The sequence below is a fragment of the Rana temporaria genome, chromosome 4 (genome assembly GCF_905171775.1).
Source record: "Rana temporaria chromosome 4, aRanTem1.1, whole genome shotgun sequence".
Classification (NCBI taxonomy): domain Eukaryota; kingdom Metazoa; phylum Chordata; class Amphibia; order Anura; family Ranidae; genus Rana; species Rana temporaria.
Window position 1 is genome coordinate 204,421,142 of NC_053492.1, and position 21,065 is coordinate 204,442,206.

Consider the following 21,065-nt stretch of genomic DNA (forward strand, 5'->3'; position numbering starts at 1 on the left):
TTTTGGATGCAGCTGAACTTGCATTGCACAACATCGCAAGTAATTGGTACAGCAATTTGGGTGCCAATCACATGCGATGTCTGTGTTCGCATATGTGTGAACCCAGGCTGACACAAGAGTTCCTTGCAATACTGGAACAGGAAACGGTCATCTCTGGGACAGATCCAAATACGGTCTGCTTGAGATTTAGTAAATTCTCCACAGTGTAATTTGTCAAAGTTCATAAGAATATTTTAACCACTTCAATACCGGGCATTTTCACCCCCTTCCTGCCCAGGCCAATTTTCAGCATTCAGCACTATCACGCTTTGAATGACAATTGCGCGGTCGTGCGACGTGGCTCCCAAAAAAAATTTAGATGCTTTTTTTCCCACAAATGAAGCTTTCTTGTGGTGGCATTTGATCATCTCTGCGTTTTTTATTTTTTGCGCTATAAGCAAAAAAAGACTGACAATTTTGAAAAAAAAAAAACTCAATATTTTTAACTTTTGGCTATAATAAATATCCCGTTTTTTTAATAAAAAAATTTTTTTCTCAGTTTAGGCAGATATATATTCTACTACATATTTCGTAAAAAAAAAAAAAAAGGATAGTGATTGGTTTGCGCAAAAGTAATAGCGCCTACAAAATAGGTGATAGATTTATGATTTTTTTTTTTTTACTAGTAATGGAGGTTGTCTGCGATTTTTGTCAGGACTGCGATATTGCGGCGGACAGATCGGACACTTTTGACATTATTTTGGGACCATTCACATTTATACAGCAAACAGTGCAATAAATATGCACTGATTACTGTATAAATGTGACTGACAGGGAAGGGGTTAACGCTAGGGGGCGATCAAGGGGTTAAATGTGTTCCCTGGGAGTGATTCTTACTGTGGGGGGAGGGGACCGATCGGTGTTCCTATGTACAAGGGACACAGCATCAGTTCTCTCTCTCTGACAGGACGTGGAGCTCTGTGTTTACACACAGAGCTCCACGTCCCTGGCTCTATAAATGCCGATCGCGGGTACCCGGCGGACATCGCGGCTGCCAGGCACGCGCATCGGCACACACGTGACGCACCAGGCACAGCTTTTACCCGATGCGCGCCCACGGCGGCGCGCAGGGAACTAGTAAACAGGAGGATTTGAGCCAGAAATTGAGCGCTGCGCTGTAGATGTTTTGTCTATAGCGCAGGCGCAAAGTGGTTAAGCTTGGAAAATATTAACTATAGCATTAAAATATATTTTGGACAAAGAATGAGTCACATTTTCTCCAGCTTTAATTTACCTCCACAGTAAACAACAGTTCAAAATAAACACAGTCATGGCGCAAAGGTAGGCAGTGTACAGTTTTATAAGGATTAGTAATACCAGAGCACATTTAAACAGAATTCATAGAAAACGCTCAAGAGGGTCTAAAAAGCTATTAGCTTTACAGGTCCTTTTCAAGACCACTAGGAAAGAATCTGGAAAACGGAGTTTAGAAATTTATAATAAATAGATTGTTGCATTCTTAACAATAATGATATTGATATTGGTTGGCTGGATTCAAAAATATCAAAATCTTCTTATTTCATCACTGTGACAACTGAAACCTGAAAAAAATAAAAAAATAAAAAATAAACAAAGTTCAGCGTTTGCACACATATGGCTGTCCAATGTAAGTATAAAACAAAGAAACAGAGTATTTGAAACCTAAACACACATTAAAGCTGGGGTTCAACCCTAAAACATCTACATACCATTACATCCAGCATACTGCTGACATCAACAGAATGCTGGATTTTTTTTTTTCCCGCTGTACTTACGTTTTTTCGTTGTTTTCACCCAACTTCCGAGTTCTCGCTCCCCCGGGGAGTAGGCGTTCCTAAGACGACGCATAGATGATTGACATGCGGGTAAAGCGTGTCATAGCCTTCCGAAAATATCCGAGGGGGACTCGGCACTTTACGGCGCCTGCGCAGTCAGCTCTACACGGCAGGCGCGGTAAAGAGCCGAGTCCCCGTCGGATATTTTCGGAAGGCGACGATGCTTTACCCGCACGTCAATCGTCTCCTGGGAGGATCAACACTTACTCCCTGGAGACATTGCGCAGAGCTCCCCGTCGGGGAAAGGGAGCGACACGCCTACTCCCCGCAAGGAAGAAGACCCGGAAGTGCGGCTGAAGACAGGTAAGTGTACACATAAAAAAAAAAAATGACAACACTACAAGCCTTTATTAAGGCTAGAGATAGGTTAGCGAAAAAGTTAATTTTGAGGGTGAACCTCCGCTTTAAGAGAAGAAGTACTCCAAACTATTTTTTGACTTTGAGCAAACTATAAATTCACCTTTATGTGTAATTTGTAAAGTGTGCTTCTCTAAAAAGCATGTCATGTACAAAGGATTATAATATTCACATAATGATCAGATTGTATGAGCTATAGAGACCATGGAGCTCTGAGTTTTCTGCTGGCTGTTACATTAGGGAATGAGATTTAAATGTATCCAAGTTCATTTTGTTTTCATCTGGCTTTGCTGGTCTGAAGTTACTTTTTAGGCCTCATTCACACAGAGCATACTTAAAGCCTCGTACACACGGTACGATTGTTGGACAAGGGCGTGTGCTAGGATCTTGTCTTGCATACCAACGGTACACAATTGTCATGACACGAACGTAGTGACATACTACGAGGAATTTCAGCTCTTGAGCGCCACCCTTTGGGCCCCTTCTGCTAATTTCGTGTTTGGTGAGCATTAATTCCGAGCTTAATTGAAGGATATGAATCAACTGTTCATGTGACCTGACTGAAATATCTATGGTGTGGCCTCTCTGGATTTTGACTGCTAAATGGGAAAGACATACCTAACAAGTGTTTACCCTATATTGATCTGGTGAGTGTAAACTCTGAGGGGAGTGGAATCGCTAGGTGGGGTGAAGGTTTTATTACTACACATCCAAAAAGGCCCCAACGAACATTCAGCAGAGCATGTTTTTCAGCTGGACTCACTTGTGACAGAGTGTATCATTGTAATTTTTGGAGTAACACACAAGAGCGCTGCTTTAGCCTTATGGATCACTGGAGAGGAAGGCTTACGTTTTATAATATCATTTATGTGCATTAGAAATGCATTCTCTCACCTCATTCAGGATTTTCCCAAGAGCCTCCTGGCTCTGGATGGATTTCCTGTAGCCAGAAAACAAACTAATGTTAAAAGGGCAAATCAATTATTACTTGTGCTCATTGGTCTATTTAATGCATATTTAATACCTGGATATTGACTGCAGTTAGGAGGTCTTATTTTACCTTTCCACATTATTTTGATACTGCATATATTGTGATTGAAGTGGACTCTGCTTTCTGTAAACAACTTACCATTTGATTTTATCATAGAAAACAAACATTTTGAAAAAAAAATTATTAACTTTTTTTTGTTCAAAATAAAAATTACTAGGTTTAAAAAACAAAAAGAGACAACATGTAAAAGACAAGAAAAAAAAACACACAATGCTAATGTCTGTGACCATATTAAAATAGAAAAGTAGGGAGAATAAATCGAAGATTGGATTTCAGATGAATTTACCATAGTCCACTGCAGACAAAGTTATTAGAGGACCACTATGCAAGTTTTTCTGTGTGGCAACGCTGCTTCCAGGAGACTACATGGGACAGAACAAGGTTATTTCTGAATAGAGAGTAGTCTCCACTCAGCCAGTAACCTATTGTGGAGATGTGCACTACAGAGGCAGCAGGGCAGTGTGGACACACAAGGAGTAACCCTACAGGCCAGTGCTATGACCAGACTGACATTTGAAGGTAAGGATTGTTTAAAGGGTCACTAAAGGAATTTTTTTTTTTAGCTAAATAGCTTCCTTTACCTTACTGCAGTACTGGTTTCATGTCCTCATTGTTCGTTTTTGCTTTGAAGTAGCTGTAATTCTGCTGTGATCTCCACACTTCCTGGTTGCCTGTTTCCTTATAACCATAGTACTGGGAGATTTTCACGGTGGTCTAAGCTGTCATTACTGTGTGTCTAAAACTCCTCAGAACCAATCAGATTAATTTTAAAAACAAAACACTGCCCTGGATTTGTTTGTTTTTGTTCTGTGAGTCTTCCCGACTCACCTCTCACACGGAACTTCATGTATGTACATTTAAAACCGAAAGTGAAACTAGAGGCACATTATATGATAGATTAAATAAAAATTTTAATCATTTTTAAAAGGAATCAGTTAACTTTTATGTCTCTATACCCTGTAAACAACCATTTCAGCAAAAAAAAATGTTTCCTTTAGTGACCCTTTAACACTATCTTGAGAGCAAGAGAGACTTTGCCTGAAGAGGCAGGGCGCCAAGCTGAGAATCTAAAATGAACAGGAAGCTGAATATTTTCTTTGCCGAAAACACCCCTTGTGGGTAACTCCTAAGTGGCTTCCATATGAATAAAAGTAGACAGTAAGCCTTAAAATGCAAGTTTGAAAGTATTTGTCACAACTATCCACGCAAAGGCAAAATCCAATATATAGATTTATACTTCTATTTTGTTGAATAAAGGAGCATTTTTTCATGACATAATTAGGACTCATTCACACATTAGTACTACAGTGTACACCTGTGTAAAGGCCATGTATACCTGCACAAGGATGCATAGTTGTTTCATGTATCCCCATTCATGTCCATTGGGATACAGTAGCTGCACACACAGCCACTGCTCTCAATATGTTTGGGGCTATGAAGTCATACTGGGAGCAGCGTCAGTGTCCATGCAGCTTCTGCATAGACAAAAACTGCCTGCACGAACCACCAGTGCATCTCCATGCAGGTAAACATGATACTTGCTGGAGTGTATGCTGTAGTATGCCCATGTGAATGAGGCCTTCTTACTCTATTTTTATGACATTAAATGCTATAGAGCATTAGGTCTGTCCCCGGTGTACATAAAGAAACAAAACCACCCAATTATAGATGGGCAGAGTTGGGATTCTGGGAACTAGGATGCACTGACTTGTACATTTCCAAGCACAGACAGAAGGAACTCCAGGAGAGCTGGTTATTAGCAGGTACATGGATTTACAAAGCAGGCATGCCTGGTGCACACTGCACAGTATCAATGCTAGGATGAAAGCACTATGCTGGTACACGGTGCACTGTGTTTTAACAGTAAACATCTTTAACTTGACATTTAATGTACAGTAAAACCTTGGTTTGAGAGTAACTTGGTTTGAGAGCGTTTTGTAAGACAAGCAAAAATGTTTTAATACAATTTGACAATTATGTCTTGATATAAGAGTAGCATCATGTCACAGCCGAGTATAAAATAGAAGAGAGGTGCCTCTAAGTGTAGCAATATGGTTACATTTAATGAAGGTACAACATTTAGCAACTCACATGGTTGATGAATAAAAGAGGCACACCAAATATGCAGGGATCCGGGGTAAAGCTGTCCACATAGACCATTCTCCTCCTCGCCATTGATGTAGTCCCTTTCAAGAGCGGTTCAAGCCTCACTTTCAGATCGCTCTACTGCAGGGTAGTCTTCCCGGTCACAATTGCAGACTGACAGCGGTGAGAGACGGCGGTGAGGGGGATGGGCTATGTGGACAGCTTTACCCCGGATGCCTCCATACTTAGATGTGCCTCTTTTAATCATCAACCATGTGAGTTGCTAAATGTTGTACCTTCATTAAATGTAACCATAGAGGCGTCTCTCTTCTCTTTTATACTCTGGAGCTCCTGCTGGATTTTTCCTATAATCCTCTTGGGGAGGCTGCCATTTGTGGATGGACATTTTATGGTTACACAACCTGGTCACATTGCTATAATCGTTTTATATAGACTATAGACTGAAGGAACGAATCATTTGAGTTTCCATTATTTCCTATGGGAAAATTTGCTTTGATTCGATTTCAAGTATGCTTCCGGAACGAATTATGCTTGTAATCCAAGGTTTTACTGTATTTGAAACTGAAAGTAGCTCTTTGTGGCACATTAGATTCATACAAGTTAAAGCGGTGTTCCAGCCGCAATTTTTTTTTTTTTTTAAAAGTCAGCAGCTACAAACTGCTGACTTTTAATAAGGACACTTGCCTGTCCTGGGTGTCTGGGAAGTCGCCCCCCGGAAGCCGATCCGTGTATCGTGTCACGGCGCCGCCATCCTCACTAAGGGAAACAGGCAGTGGAGCTTTGCGGCTTCACTGCCTGTTTTCTACTGCACATGTGCGAGTCGTGCGGTGCTTTGTGATTAGGTGGCTGTCTTCTGGGACACCCACACACAGGTCCCAGAAAACAGCGAGGGGACGACAAGAAGGAAGACTACCGCGGAATAGGAAGATCTGCCAACAACAGCCATTTCTGGTAAGTACAATTTTTTTTTTCCCATTTTCTTTGGAGCCATTTTATGTAATTTATTTTATTTTATTTTTTAAGGGTGGACCTTCGCTTTAACAACTGAAGCTGAAGAATGAACATTGCACTTACCGCTCCATCTTGGTAGATATGAATACAGAGAAGTCACATTCCTCATTAGGCAAGTAAGTGGAAGGCACAATGATGTACTGCCCAGGAGAAAGGTCACACATCATGGACACTTCATGTGAGTAACTGTGTGGTACACAACTGGCACGTGGCTCTTGTACAAAAGGTGAAAGGCTGCTATCAGAAGGAACCTACAGATGGGTTACACACATAGCATTTTAAAATAACCAACAGTGATTTCAACCACAAATCAGAGGACAACCATTAGGATTATAACAAGACCATATTTTTCCATTCATGTAATTTTATGGTAGATTTATTTACTACAGAATATTTAAATAGTGAATTAATCACTTCTGCAAAAGGGCAACATATTACAATTTTGTAAAACATTGGGGTTGATTTTCTAAAACCGGAGAGTGCAAAATCTGGTTCAGCTGTGCATGGTAGCCAATCAGCTTCTAACTTCAGCTTCTTCATTTAAATTTGAGGAAAAAAGCTGATTGGAAGCCGATTGGTTTCTATGCAGAGCTGCACCAGATTTCGCACTTACCAGTTTTAGTAAATCAACACAACAGTATACTAAATAGGATTGTAAATGAAAAACAAACAAAAAAAAAGTTACAGAAAAAAATATGCCCATTAGTCCATTAAATAGAGCAAAAGAAAAAAAAGTTGCCAGTTAAAGTTAATATGAAATGAAGATCATATCACAACATATAAAAACTCATGCACTAAAGCTCAGATCACATTTAACATTTGTTAAACATTGGTTTGGCACTTTGTTATAGGGTGACAATGCCTTGTCCCTGTGTTCAAACTGTGCTCCAGCATGGTCATGCTGGCTTCGGATGGAGACTAAAAACGGCCAATTTTGACACTTGTGTCACCATCACAAAACTCACCCAAAGAAATGCCATGCAGCCAACACTGAAGTGCATGCATGTAAACATAATGGGGTCAATTCACTCACGTTTACTGCATGCAATAAGGAAATCATGTTACTCGTTTGCATAAATTATTGCATGCATAAAAATTAAGTTAAATTCATTAAAAAAAAAGGATTATGCGGTATTTACAGGAAAAAAAAAAGTCCCAATAAATATTGCATAAAAGATCTTAAGTCCAATTTACAAACCGACCAGAAAGTAAAAAAGCATGCATGCTTCCGCCATCTGTCCAGAACCCTTCATTCTGAGCGCAACATACTCCTGATCCTTGCATTGAGCGCAGCGCACTCCTTGACCCTGCATTCTGAGCGCAACGCACTCCTGATCCCTGCGTTACGCTGAGCGCAACGCACTCCTGATCCCTGCGTTACGCTGAGCGCAACGCACTCCTGATCCCTGCGTTACGCTGAGCGCAACGCACTCCTGATCCCTGCGTTACGCTGAGCGCAATGCACTCCTGATCCCTGCGTTATTCTGAGCGCAACGCACTCCTGATCCTAGCATTCTGAGTGCAAAACACTCATGAACCCTGCACTCTCTAGTAATACTTAGGGCCCTTTCACACGTGCGGACCGTATGTCTGCATTTTCATCCGTCCGTTGTGGATAAAAACGGGACATACATTGGTCCCTATGTGATTACGGGTGTCAGCGGATGACCATCCGCTGACACCCGTAATCGTCCGCCTCCGCAAAGATCCGCATTTGTGGATGGAAGAAAATCCTATTTTTCTTCCGTCTGCCGGATCGGATAAACACGGACATACGGTCCGTGTTCGTCCGATCCCCCATAGGGGAGAGCGGAGGAAAGACAGGGCGGTGCCTGCACAGTGTGCGGGGACCACCCTGTCAGCTGCCAGCTCAGCGGGGATTTTACGGAGGATCCCCGCTGAGCTTTTGCGGACACACGGAGCGGATCATTACTGATCCGCCCGTGTGAAAGGGCCCTTATTTTATTTTTGTGCTCACAAATGCACTGCATTTACGATCCAAGTTTGGGGTTAACAATTAATCATCACACACAGCAGATCACAAAGGCAGTGCATTTTGAACACAGTGCAGAAAACACACATGAACATGCCTTTCTGGCACTGCATTCTGGTGTGAACCGGCCCCAAACAACAGGACACTGTGCCCGGTGATCTTTGACTTCATCAGTGTTGTTTAAGTAGATCTTCATCTCTTTAAAGGAAAACATTTTTTTGCCTAAAATTAATGTCTGCAAGGTAGACAGACAGAATAGTGTAATGAATGAGTAAATACATTCCTTCATCTATATCACCTCCGGCGTTCTAGTTTCTGTTCTCTCATTCACTTCCTGGTTTGCGGCGCTCGTTCATGTAAGAACTACATTTCCCAGTATGAACTGCGGCACGCCCAGTAATTCACACCTCCTTGAAGTCTCTAACACGTAGAGAGCATCCTGCCACACAGATGTAGTTCCTGGAGGGGGTGAGCACGTTACTGACCACTGCAGTAAAGCCTCCCATCACGGTGGTCAGTAAAATCAGACAAGCAGGAAGTGAACAGAACAGAGAAGAAATAGAGCAACTTCTGAGCAAAAACGAACAATGAGGAAGTGAAAAGAGGAATGTCTGGTAAAGGATGCTTAATATGAAAACATTTTTTTCCTTTACAACCCCTTTAAGGTTGCCTACCCCTGCCCTAATGCAATAGGCTGCACACACCTATGGCTACATTATTCATCTGTCCTTACTCAAGATGGCCATTGCTAGAAATGCTAGGGGGGTTTTTTAAAGTGATTTTTCAGCAAAATAAATCATGGAGACATGGATAGTAAGGGGAAATTTGCTTTGAATTTTAAAAATGTATTACACATTGTTTTTGGTTTGTTGTGCTTAGAGTATAATTTTTTTCTCCTTTTTTTTGACAGTGCAAGGCCCTGCCACATTGTGAGAAGTTACAGATTATTGTTTCTGTGCAGAAAGTTATAGATTTCTCTGGGTTTTGTAGTCCCGGATGGCCTGGAGCTTGAAGGCTTTGAAAAATTTTGGGTGGGGAAAAGTTCTTAATCCGTTGTTCAGTTCTTACTGGAGGCCTGCAGGCTGTGCAAGTATACAGTATGCTTAGGCTTGGCCTCTAATCACCCTATTAGAGGCCAAGCCCAAGTATAGCTCAGGACTCCCATTATTACCTTTTTTTCTTTCTTATATTGGTACATTTTCTCATTTTAAACATTTGATATGTTTGCCATTTTCTATTGTTAGGTATATTTTACATAACGTCCTAACTTTTTTGGAATTGGGGGTTGTAATTTTCCACCCACTGCAGTTCCTACCAGATTATTTTATTAAAAACATGGACTGATCATTCGAGTACAGAAGGGAGACCCTTCAACTCTGCAATTAAGAAATGAGTGTACTGTTTGTATTGAAGCTCACACAAAAGAATAGAGGGTAAGACATTACAATTATGTTTCCCAAACCAATGCAATTGCAATGTGTATAACTGACCAGGGGAAGAGGGGATTTTTTTTCTCAACAAAAGTGCAGTAACACTTAAACAATTCTTACCATGTACACATGGAACCCTATTGCATGGCAGTGTTTTCCCTGACAATGTTGCTTTAGTGTCACCCTCACCAGTCGGGCTTTACTGGGCACTATAAAAGGGATGGTTGGATTAAGGCAGTAAGATGGAAAATTCCTGCTGCCTCCGGCATTAACATCCTTTTTCCACTGGCCTTTTACTTCTCGGGTCTCCCAAGTTCCTTTTACATCATCTTCACTTGTGTTTAACTGTGGCTGATGGGAGGTTATTTCACTGTAGGAGACACACACAAAATTAGGAAAATATCAGTTAAATCTCCAGCACATTCATAACCAAAAACTGTATTACACAAATGTGCTTTCCATTTTGTTTTGAGACACACACACAAAAAAAAAAAAAACCCAACTAGTTCTAATAGGAACAACAATTAAGGTCAGGGAGATAAAAGAAAAAAAAAAAAAAGAAAAAAAAACATGACTGACATGTAAAAAGACTTTCCTATCCCAAAGTGTTCTCTGCAGCGTTATGGAGAAGGATACTGCAACCTCCACAATGCATTCTACATTTTACAAATGAAACATAAAATGCAGGAGCAGTGTGGAGTATTTACTGCAATGACCTACAACGATTAGCCACTGATTTCTGTTATAAATAATGCCCAGGAGACAATTATGATACATATGACAAGTGACAGTGATCAGTCTTCTTGCATCATGAAAAAAGGACTATGTCACTCGCCGACTTTCGATGCTGCCCATATTCCTGACAAGGAGAGTAAAAAAGTGCAGAAACCATAGATCTAGAGTGCACAATAAAGTTACTAGGATTGTTAACGCCATCTAGTGGCCATAATAAACATATCAGTCATATTACAGGCACTATTTGTGTAGGCCAGTGGTCTCCAAAACTGCAGCCCGGGGGGCAGATATGGCCCTTTGCTTGCCTTTATCAGGCCCTTGAGACCCTAATCCCCCACTGATACAAGGCACTATTAATTGGGCACTATTTCTTCTACACCAACAATAGGGCACTATTCATCCCACTGACACCAACTGCAGGGCCCTATTCATCCCATTGACACCAATGATGAGGCACAATTCCTTTCCCTGATACCAACAATGGGGTACTATTCCTCTCTCTAATGAGGGGGCCCAATTCCTCCCAAAGACGCCAATGATGGGGCCTTATTTCTTCCTCTAATACCAACACTCCCACTAATATCAATGATAGGGAATTCTTTACCCACATTGACACAGGGGGGCATTTTCTACTTCCACTGGCCACAGTCCGGCCCTCTAGTAAGAAAGTTTGGAGACCCCTGGTGTAGGCTATGCGAATGCTGAGAATTTATTTATTTTTTCCCCTTTTTATAAATAGACTCCAAATGTACCGTATATACAAAGTACCCTGAGTTCATTTTAAATGAGACAAATGAAAGAATAAAATGTATACATTGTATCTACAGTAACAATCCTTTTTTTTTCTTCATAGATCGTATAAAAAAATAAAATGTTTATGCAAGGCAATATCACCAAAATTCCTTGTTTGTCCCAAAATAGGAAAAACATATACATTGCTTTGTTGTCTTAAAGCAGAGTTCCAGCCGGTTAATAAAGTCAGCGGCTACACTTTTTTTAGCTGTTGACTTTTAATAAACACAAAGCCTCAGTTCTCTCCCTCTCCGCTGGCATCACTACTGTGGGCACCCAGCTGTGACAGCTTGTGTTGCATGTGCGAGTCATGCTGTGCATCCTGAATGGTCGGGCCATCTTCTGGGACCTGGGACGTTTCCAAGAAAATTGCAGGGAAGTAGGGGCCACCCAAGCGGAAGCTGGGTACCTGCCAAATGTGGCATGTCATGTGGGTCAGGATTCCTTAAAGCGGAAGTTCCACTTTTGGGTGGAACTCCGCTTTAAGTAATGACAGATTTATTGCTCAATCAATAGGCCCATGACAAACGTAAAAACTGTTCTTGCCCATAGGTAGTGTACAGGTGTGAAAGCTGAATTGGTTAAAGGATAAGTTCACCTTTTCTAACATGTTACATCTGTATTCAGAGTGTAACATGTTAGTTCTGCAGCTGCCCCTGTGATCCTCCCCTCCTCTTCTTGATCCCTGCTATAACAGCAGACCAGTGTCTGCTGTCACAATTGAAAAAAGTCGTGGCCGTTCGGGGCTGTGAATGGAAAACTACAATTACCAGCTTTGGCGGCTGTCAGGTTGTAGTTCTCACTGAACTACTGTGGCAATGTTGAGCGCTGTGGTAATTCACTAAAAGTTATTGTCTGTGTGTAACTGAATGCTTGTACGAGCACACAGCTTACACAGACAGTCTGCAAGAGTCCTGCATAGCACCCACAAACTGCTGATTGTGGGTGCAATGCTTTGCAGACTCCCAATAAAAGAAATAATAAATGCACACCTTTTTACCTGCAAAAAAAAATAAAAAATGATGTGCATTTATTTATTTATTTGAAAAGGTGAACTTATCTTTTAATCTAGCAATTTTTAGATTATTGTATAGTTTGGCTTTTGACTTGATTGTGATCTATGTTTGGTGCACTAAAAGATGTAGGGATATTTAAGTTTCTAACTGCATGTAAACTAGACCTTGGCACCAATACTGCTTTGACAGTGTAAAAAATATCAGAGTATATCCAAAGACCTCCCTGATCCAAGCGCTCTATGGGTGTAAGGATTAATTAAAATATAAAACGCAGAAAAGCAGCTATTATAAAAGGTAAGTATATATGAAAAGGGTGTCCTGAAAGGACACTAACAGCGCTAAATGAATGTCAATGGGATTCAAATGAACCTAGCGTTCATAATCTGCTGTGATGTGATATTCTGCAGATTATGAATGCTAGATTCATTTGAATCCCATTGACATTCATTTAGCGCTGTTAGTGTCCTTTCAGGACACCCTTTTCATACTGCTTTGACAGTAGTAAATTTAATATATAGTTTAAAAGATGCAACCTGAGGGTGATTGGTCCACTAGATAGGACTCGCAACAAGAAGTCCCCCTCTGTGTCCCTGAGGAAAGTGCTGGGTATAACCAGGTAATATCCAGGAGAAAGCTCACAGCGCAGGTGAAGCTGTCTGTCATAGGAATGTGAGGAGGTGCCAGCAACAACAGGGGACAGTACAGTCTTCTGCAAGTTAAAACGACGTTTTTCTACCTACAGAGAAAAGGAGATAAAATTTCCATTACATTTTTTTCCCCATAAATTTACAAAAGTGCTAACTAATTTAAGAAGATACAGTGCTCAGCATAAATAAGTACACCCCTATTGAAAAGTAAGATTTGAATCAATATATCAATGAACACCAGAACAATTTCCAACATTTTGACAAAACTGAGTTTTATAGAACATTTGTTCAGCTCATTACATAAATGAAAAAATATTAATATAAACTTAGATTGCAAAATCTTCAGTTTTACTCAAATTAGTTGATGCAAAAATAAATACACTCCACAACAAAAACTACTACATCTAGTATTTTGTATGACCACCATGATTTGTAAGGACAGCACCAAGTCTTCTAGACATGGAATAAAAAAGTTGGCGAAATATTAAAACATCTATCTTTTTCCATTCTTCAAGAACTACCTATTTTAGAGCCTGGATGCTTAATTGAGAGCGATGCTCAACTTGTCTCTCCTTAGAATTCCCCATAGGAGTTCAATTGGGTTCAGATCAGGAGGCATACTTGGCCAGTGAATCGCTTTTACTCTGCTGTTCTTCAGGAATGCAACAATGGCCTTAAATGTGTTTTGTCATGTTGGAAAAATACATGATGACCAAGGCACAGAGTGATGGTAGCATCTTTTCTTTCCATATAGAGCAGTACATCTGTGAATTCATAATACCATCAATGAAATGCAGCTTCCCGACACCAGCAGCACTTAAGCAGCCTCACAGGACACTGCCGCCACCACCATGTTTCACTGTAGGCACTAGGGTTGTCCCGATACCGATACTAGTATCGGGACAGATACCGAGCATTTGTGCGAGTTCTTGTACTCGCACAAATGCTCCCGATGCCAGATCCGATACCTGGAACCGGAAGTCGGCGGACGGAGAGGAGATCGGTCTGGCAGCAGCGGATCACGGGGGTAAGCTGGCCGGGGCAGTGCTGCATATTCCTTCCAAAGCGGTGACCGGAGCAGTCACATTCGGTACAGGAAGTGACGTTCCGTCGGAAGGTAAACATCACGACGCCCATTTTGGTACACCCTGCACTCGGCTGCAGTAAGCCAGCAGCGGACATCTTGTTGCACCCAGCTCATATAGTTTGGGCTGGGTGTAACAAGATGTCTGCTGCTGGCTTATTGCAGCCAAGTGCAAGGTGTACCAATATGGGCGTCGCAGTATACTTACTAGAAGTTAAATGACATGAATGATGAGAGGAAAGGAAGGATTTTGCAATTCTATATGCCATAAAGCATTGCAAAATCCTTCCTCTCATCATTCATGTCATTTATTATGCAATTGCCAATCAGTGCTGCATTTCAGTGCCTGCCCATAAGTGACATCAGTTCCATCTATCAGTGCCACCTTTCAGTGCCCATAAGTGCCGCCTATCAGTGCCATCTATCAGTGCCTATAAGTGCCATCCGTCAGTGCCCTTCAGTGCCACCTATGACTGCCAATTAGTCAAATTGTCACATGACATTAAAAAAAAGTATTGGTAATCGGTATTGGTGAGTACTTGAAAAAAAGTATCGGTACTTGTACTAAAAAAAGTGGCATCGGGACAACCCTAGTAGGCACCATGTATTTTTCGTTTTGTTTCTGTTCCAAAAACATTTATCTTGGTCTCATCATTCCAGAGTACAAATTCCCAGTAGTCTTCTTTTTCAGCATGGGCCCTGGCAAATTCTAGGCATGTTTTTTTGTGCATGGGCTTTAGGAGAGGCTTCCTTCATGAACAAAAAACATTCGTGCCATTACTCTGCAGTGTACGCCGTTTTGTGTCACTAAAAATAAATCACCCAAGTATGGCTTTCTACTTCTTCAGCCAACTGCAGCGAACTTGCATGTCAATTTTCTTCAACCCTTTCCATCAGAAGATGCTCCTGTCAAGGTGTTAACTTCCGCAGAAGGCCTGTACATCTGTGAGATGGTTGCAGTTACATCTTTGTTATATTTTTCTATTACTTTCGCTACAGTATTCTGACTGATAAGTAAAGCTTTGCTGATTATCTTGCAGCCTTCACCTTTCTTGTGTAAATAACATTTTTTTTTTTCTCAGGCCTTGTGACCTTAGTCTTCTATGTAGTGTCATTGTAGATAAAATGAAATAGGAAGGGGTTTTCTTTAACCATTTTCCGCCTGCCATATAGCATAATGACAGCCGGAAGGTGTTTTTTTTACCCTGACTGGGCGTCTAGCGATTGCGTGCAGCGAGGCGATCCGTGGTGTGTCAGTCTGACACACCGCATCTCTGATCAAGGTAAAGAGCCTATGACATAAGTTATGAAAGATGCAGATAAGGCACCAACTAAAAGCGGATGTGCCATGGGGAAAAAATATTAAAAGCCAGCAGCTACAAATACTGCAGCTGCTGACTTTTAATATTAGGACACTTACCTGTCCTGGAGTCCAGCGCTGATCGCAGCAGAGCACGAGCGATTGCTCGTCTCTTTGCTGCTCCCCCCGCCATCCATGCTGAGGGAACCAGGAAGTGAAGCGCTGCGGCTTCACTGCCCGGTTCCCTACGGCGCATGCGCGAGTCGCGCTGCGCCCACCGATTGGCTCACGCGCTGTGTGCTGGGAGCCGAGTGTTCCCAGCACACAACGGGCGACAGACGGGAAGTCAGAAAAACCCGTCTTTCGCCCGTAGCGTGTGGCCGGAAGTGGGTGCAAATACCTGTCTTTAGACAGGTATCTGCACCCCCCTCCCCCTGAAAGGTGTCAAATGTGACACCGGAGGGGGGGAGGGTTCCGATCAGCGGGACTCCACTTTAGGGTGGAGAACCGCTTTAATCAGCCACAGTAATTAATATGTGTTTGAGTTTAAAGGGATGAGGTGGCAACCCTACCAGGGATGGCCAACCATGACCACCAGGTAAGCCCACCAGGGATGCCATTTGTGCCCATCAGTGATGCCTACCAGTGCCTCCTGATCAGTGCTGCCTATCAGCGTTGCATGACTGCACAATTCTCATTCAAAATATGATAGCGCTGAAAGCTGGTCTGGGTAGGAAGGTGTATAAGTGCCCTATATTGAAGTGGTTAATTTAATGCTCTTTTATAATCAACTGTCTGCTGGACACCTGTTTAACCACTTAAGGACCGCCTCCTGCACATATACGTCGGCAGAATGGCACGGCTGGGCACATGCACGTACCTGTACGTGCTGTGCTGATGTCCAGCCGTGGATCGCGGGCGCGTGCCCGCGACCCGGTCCAAAGCTCCGGGACCACGGGACCCGCAGACCCGATCGCCGCTGGAGTCCCGCGATTGGCCCCTGAAGAACGGGGAGAGCCGTGTGTAAACACGGCTTCCCCGTTCTTCACTGTGGCGGCGTCATCGATCGTGTGATCTCTTTTATAGGGATCCACAATCGATGATGTTACACCTACAGCCACACCCCCCTACAGTTGTAAACACACATTAGGTGACACATAACCCCTTCAGCGCCCCCTGTGGTTAACTCCCAAACTGCAACTGTCATTTTCACAGTAAACCATGAATTTTAAATGCATTTTTTGCTGTGAAAATGCCAATGGTCCCAAAAATGTGTCAAAATTGTCCGAAGTGTCCGCCATAATGTCGCAGTCACGGAAGAGAAAAAAAATAAAATAAAAAAAAAAAAATCGCTGATCGCCGCCATAAGTAGTAAATACATTTTTTTTTTTTTTTTTTATAAAAATGCAATAAAACTATCCCCTATTTTGTAAACGCTATAAATTTTGCGCAAACCAACCGATAAACGCTTATTGCGATTTTTTTTTACCAAAAATAGGTAGAAGAATAGGTATCGGCCTAAACTGAGGAAAAAAAATGTTTTTTATATATATTTTTGGGGGATATTATAGCAAAAAGCAAAAAATATGTATTTTTCTTGACAAATTAGTTCAAGACCATGTTTCAAAAATTAATACACCCCAATGAAAGTCTTCGGAGCAAGGCTACATTTTGGACAACAAAATCCTAATTAACAAGAATTCAGTCTAATTATTCATTAACCACTTAAGACCCGGACCAAAATGCTGCTAAAGGACCCGGCCAGGTTTTGCGATTTGGAACTGCGTCGCTTTAACAGACCATTGCGCGGTCGTGCGACGTGGCTCCCAAACAAAATTGGCATCCTTTTATTCCCACAAATAGAGCTTTCTTTTGGTGGTATTTGATCACTGCGGTTTTTATTTTTTGCACTATAAACAAAAATAGAGCGACAATTTTGAAAAAAATAACAATTTTTGTGTGTGCAAATTCAAAAATCTTGGTTGCAATCAACTGGCTTCCCTAACTCCAGCGCTGGGTTTGAAAGCCCTACACTAGGAAAAGTCTGGCCTTGGAGGTCAGATAAATGGGGCAGTCCAAAGAGGAGACTTTCACCCCACAATGCCAGAATGTTGAGTTGCAATGGTCTGGAGTGAAACTGGGCATACAGCACTTCCTTGAAGAAGCAAACCATTATGCCCCGTACACACCATCACTTTATGTGATGAAAAAAAACGACATTTTCTGTGAAGTAAAAAATGACCTTTTTGAAACTTCAATTTTCAAAGACGAAGTTGCATACACACCATCGTTTTTCTCACAATGTTCTAGCAAAGCGAGGTTACGTTCCACCACGTTTTACCATTGAAGCTCGCTTCATAACTAGTTTCTGGGCAAGCGCGGGTGTAAAAACGTCTTTTTAAACAACGTTTTTTGCTACACACGGTCAATTTCTGTGAAGTAAAAAACGACATTTTGAAAAACGACACATAAAATTGAAGCATGCTTCAATTTTTTTGGTCGTTTTTTACAAGACATAAAACAACGTTTTCCCCACACACGGTCAATTAAAGTGACGTTTTTAAAAACGTTGTTTTTTTTCATCACATAAAGTGATGGTGTGTACGGGGCATTAGACTCAAACCCCTCATGCAGATATGAATTGCAAGCTTCCCCTGGGTCCAGAGGTCCCAAACATGAGACTGAAGGGAGAGAAGTTTGTCCTGAGGCAGAAAGATCCTGGATAGAGCCAATATCTAGAGTCACGCCTAGGTGCTCGAATCTGCAAAATGCATCCAGCGATGACTTCTCCAGATCAAGCATCCAATCTATGTGCTGCAGAGTCTGCACTCTATTGGATGCTGGCCAACCGAAACAGGGAGGGCTTTAAAGTGGTTGTAAATCCTTTACAACCACTTTATGCTACAGGTAAGCCTATAATAAGGCTTACCTGTAGCTAACCAGGATAGCTCCTAAACTTGCACGGTTTAGGAGATATCCCTTGTATGTGCTGATGTCATCGGCACATGCGCACTAAAGCAAACTGAAGCAATGGCATGCATGTGCCATTGCTTCAGTCAGTGTGCCGTTACCGGCGGCTCCTGTGCACATGTGACGTCATCGCTGCTCCGGAGCACAATCACAGTGCCGGAGCCGCGATACCCGGACGTAAGCCCCAGGAGAAATGCCACCGCCGAAGGGGGGTATGAGGACCGCTGCGGGGGTTGCAATGTGAGTTAAGTAGTTCATAATGAGCTAGTATGCTATGCATACTAGCTCATTATGCCTTTGTCTTGCAAAAACCTTGAGCATAGGACAGAGTTAAATCCAGGTCAAATACCTTGGTGAAAGCTTGGGGGGATAAGAATGAATGTGCAAGTAAGCATCCTGGAAATCTATAGAGGCCAGAACATCCTCAGATGTAGAAAGGCTATGACCAACCTGGCAGTTATTATTATTATTATTATTATAATACAGGATTTATACAGCACCAACAATTTACGCAGCGCTTTAGTCGCTCTAAAGTAACATTGTGTATATAGAAAAAGTCCAGGTGCTTATTGAAATATGAAATGGAAATATTCTAATAAAATATATGTTAAACAAGTGCATATAACTGCTACACAGATAAGTGACATACAGTGAAGAGCACCAAATGTATATAAACGCAAAATATATTGAAATGCAAATCATCACACAGATCCCTTCTGCGTGAAACAAAAATCTGTGAATAAAGATGGCAAATGTTCATGCGTGTAAAAAAAAGTGGAATAATAAAATGCAACATATATTGAAATAAAAAATATGACAATAAAAATAGTCCAATATATCTAAAAAGAAGAAAGAAAATTCCAGTCCCACAATGGAAAATCCATATACGTTAAAATTGAAAAAAGAGAGGGATAAAATGGCTGTTCACCACCACCAAGATGTATTCCTCCTCCTCCTACGGTACCCACAGGTAAAAAATGGAACCTTACCAGATAAGGTGGACATTCCTAGGGCAAGGTCATAGAGGCTTGCAGATGAACCTCTGCGGGGTCTTAGTACTCCTCCACAATGTCGAGATCATCCGACTCCTGTAGTCCTCCTCGTCTCCACTCAGAGTTGCCAAATGGAAAAAAGTGGGTATCCCTCTCTCCAAGGAGGTGAATCCCATACGTGGAACAGGGGGGTGAGAAAAAACTACAATGGTGAGATAACGCACCCCCCTGTTCCACGTATGGGATTCACCTCCTTGGAGAGAGGGATACCCACTTTTTTCCATTTGGCAACAAATGAATATCTGAAAAGTGTGGTGTGCATTTGTATTCAGCCCCACTGAGTCAATGCTTTGTAGAACCACCTTTCACTGCACTTACAGCTGCAAGTCTTTTTGGGTCTGTCTCTACCAGTTTTCACATCTAGAGAGAGTGAAAGTTTTGCCCATTCTTCTTTGCAAAATAGATCAAGCTCTGTCAGATTGGATGGAGAGCGTCTGTGAACAGCAATTTTAAAGGCAGTTACGGAGCCTAGCAAACAGGAGAGGATCCGAGGAGACGCTGCATCCCTTCCACATTTGTACTTATCGCGCGTTTTTACCAAATTAACTGTAAGTGCAATTTGTATTAGCCCATTAAACCCACTTTCAAGCAGTATCACGCTATGGGTTCCCTTTTTGTTTCTCATTTCATGAGTGATTGAAGCATCTACTTATTCTTTGGAGCAAGTTTTTTTGGAGTCATTGTCTATTTTGAAGCAAGTCTATTTGGGAAGACTTTAACTATCCCTGTGTCTGCTTAGACCGCTGTAATGACGGTCATTCATCTGCGGTAAGGAGACTACATCTCACTCACTGGGTGTTTCCTTGGTGGAAGAAGATCCATTCGTTTAACCCTTATTATGATGTGAATCACAATCTATGGACTTTTCTAGTTTGAAACTTGACCTTCACGGTTTTTTGTTTTCATATAAGTTTTAATTTCTTAACACATTTTTCATTATATATGTTCATTTCACAATTTCTCATTTTCACTTAGCGCTGTACCTTATTTTTTATTAATTTTAAAGTCTTGCCTCAGAGTATCAATTGGATTTAGGTCTGGACTTTGACTGGGCCATTCTAACACATGAATATGCTTTAATCTAAACCATCCAATTGTAGCTCTGGCTGTATGTTTAGGGTCGTTGTCCTGCTAGAAGGTGAATCTTTGCCCCAATCTCAAATCTTTTGCAGACTCCAACAGGCTTTCTTCTAAGTCGGATGATCTCAACATTGTGGAGGAGTACTAAGACCCCGCAGAGGTTCATCTGCAAGCCTCTATGATCTGGTAAGGTTCAATTTTTTACCTGTGGGTACCGTAGGAGTAGGAGGAGGAATACATCTTGGTGGTGGTGAACAGCCATTTTATCCCTCTCTTTTTTCAATTTTAACGTATATGGATTTTCCATTGTGGGACTGGAATTGTATTTCTTCTTTTTAGATATATTAGGCTATTTTTATTGTCATATTTTTTATTTCAATATATGTTGCATTTTATTATTCCACTTTTTTTTTTTTACACGCATGAACATTTGCCATCTTTATTCACAGATTTTTGTTTCACGCAGAAGGGATCTGTGTGATGGTTTGCATTTCAATATACAGGTGGTTCTCAAAAAATTAGCATATTGTGATAAAGTTCATTATTTTCTGTAATGTACTGATAAACATTAGACTTTCATATATTTTA

The 21,065-nt window shown here is 41.5% G+C and overlaps 1 protein-coding gene across 2 annotated transcripts in view; it reads right to left on the bottom strand.

Annotated features, from left to right (window-relative positions):
- Positions 1-1,247: 1,247 nt before the first annotated feature.
- CAPN10 (calpain 10) overlaps positions 1,248-21,065 on the bottom strand; it is a 36,720-nt gene continuing 16,902 nt past the window's right edge. For both annotated transcript variants that reach the window (XM_040349736.1, XM_040349737.1), the window contains exons 8-12: positions 12,878-13,080; positions 9,922-10,171; positions 6,442-6,629; positions 3,105-3,150; positions 1,248-1,580 (exon numbers count right to left, since the gene is read on the bottom strand). In XM_040349736.1, coding sequence (XP_040205670.1) covers positions 1,554-1,580; positions 3,105-3,150; positions 6,442-6,629; positions 9,922-10,171; positions 12,878-13,080 — 714 coding nt within the window. In that variant the 3' untranslated portion in view covers positions 1,248-1,553. The remainder of the gene's footprint in view (positions 1,581-3,104; positions 3,151-6,441; positions 6,630-9,921; positions 10,172-12,877; positions 13,081-21,065) is intronic.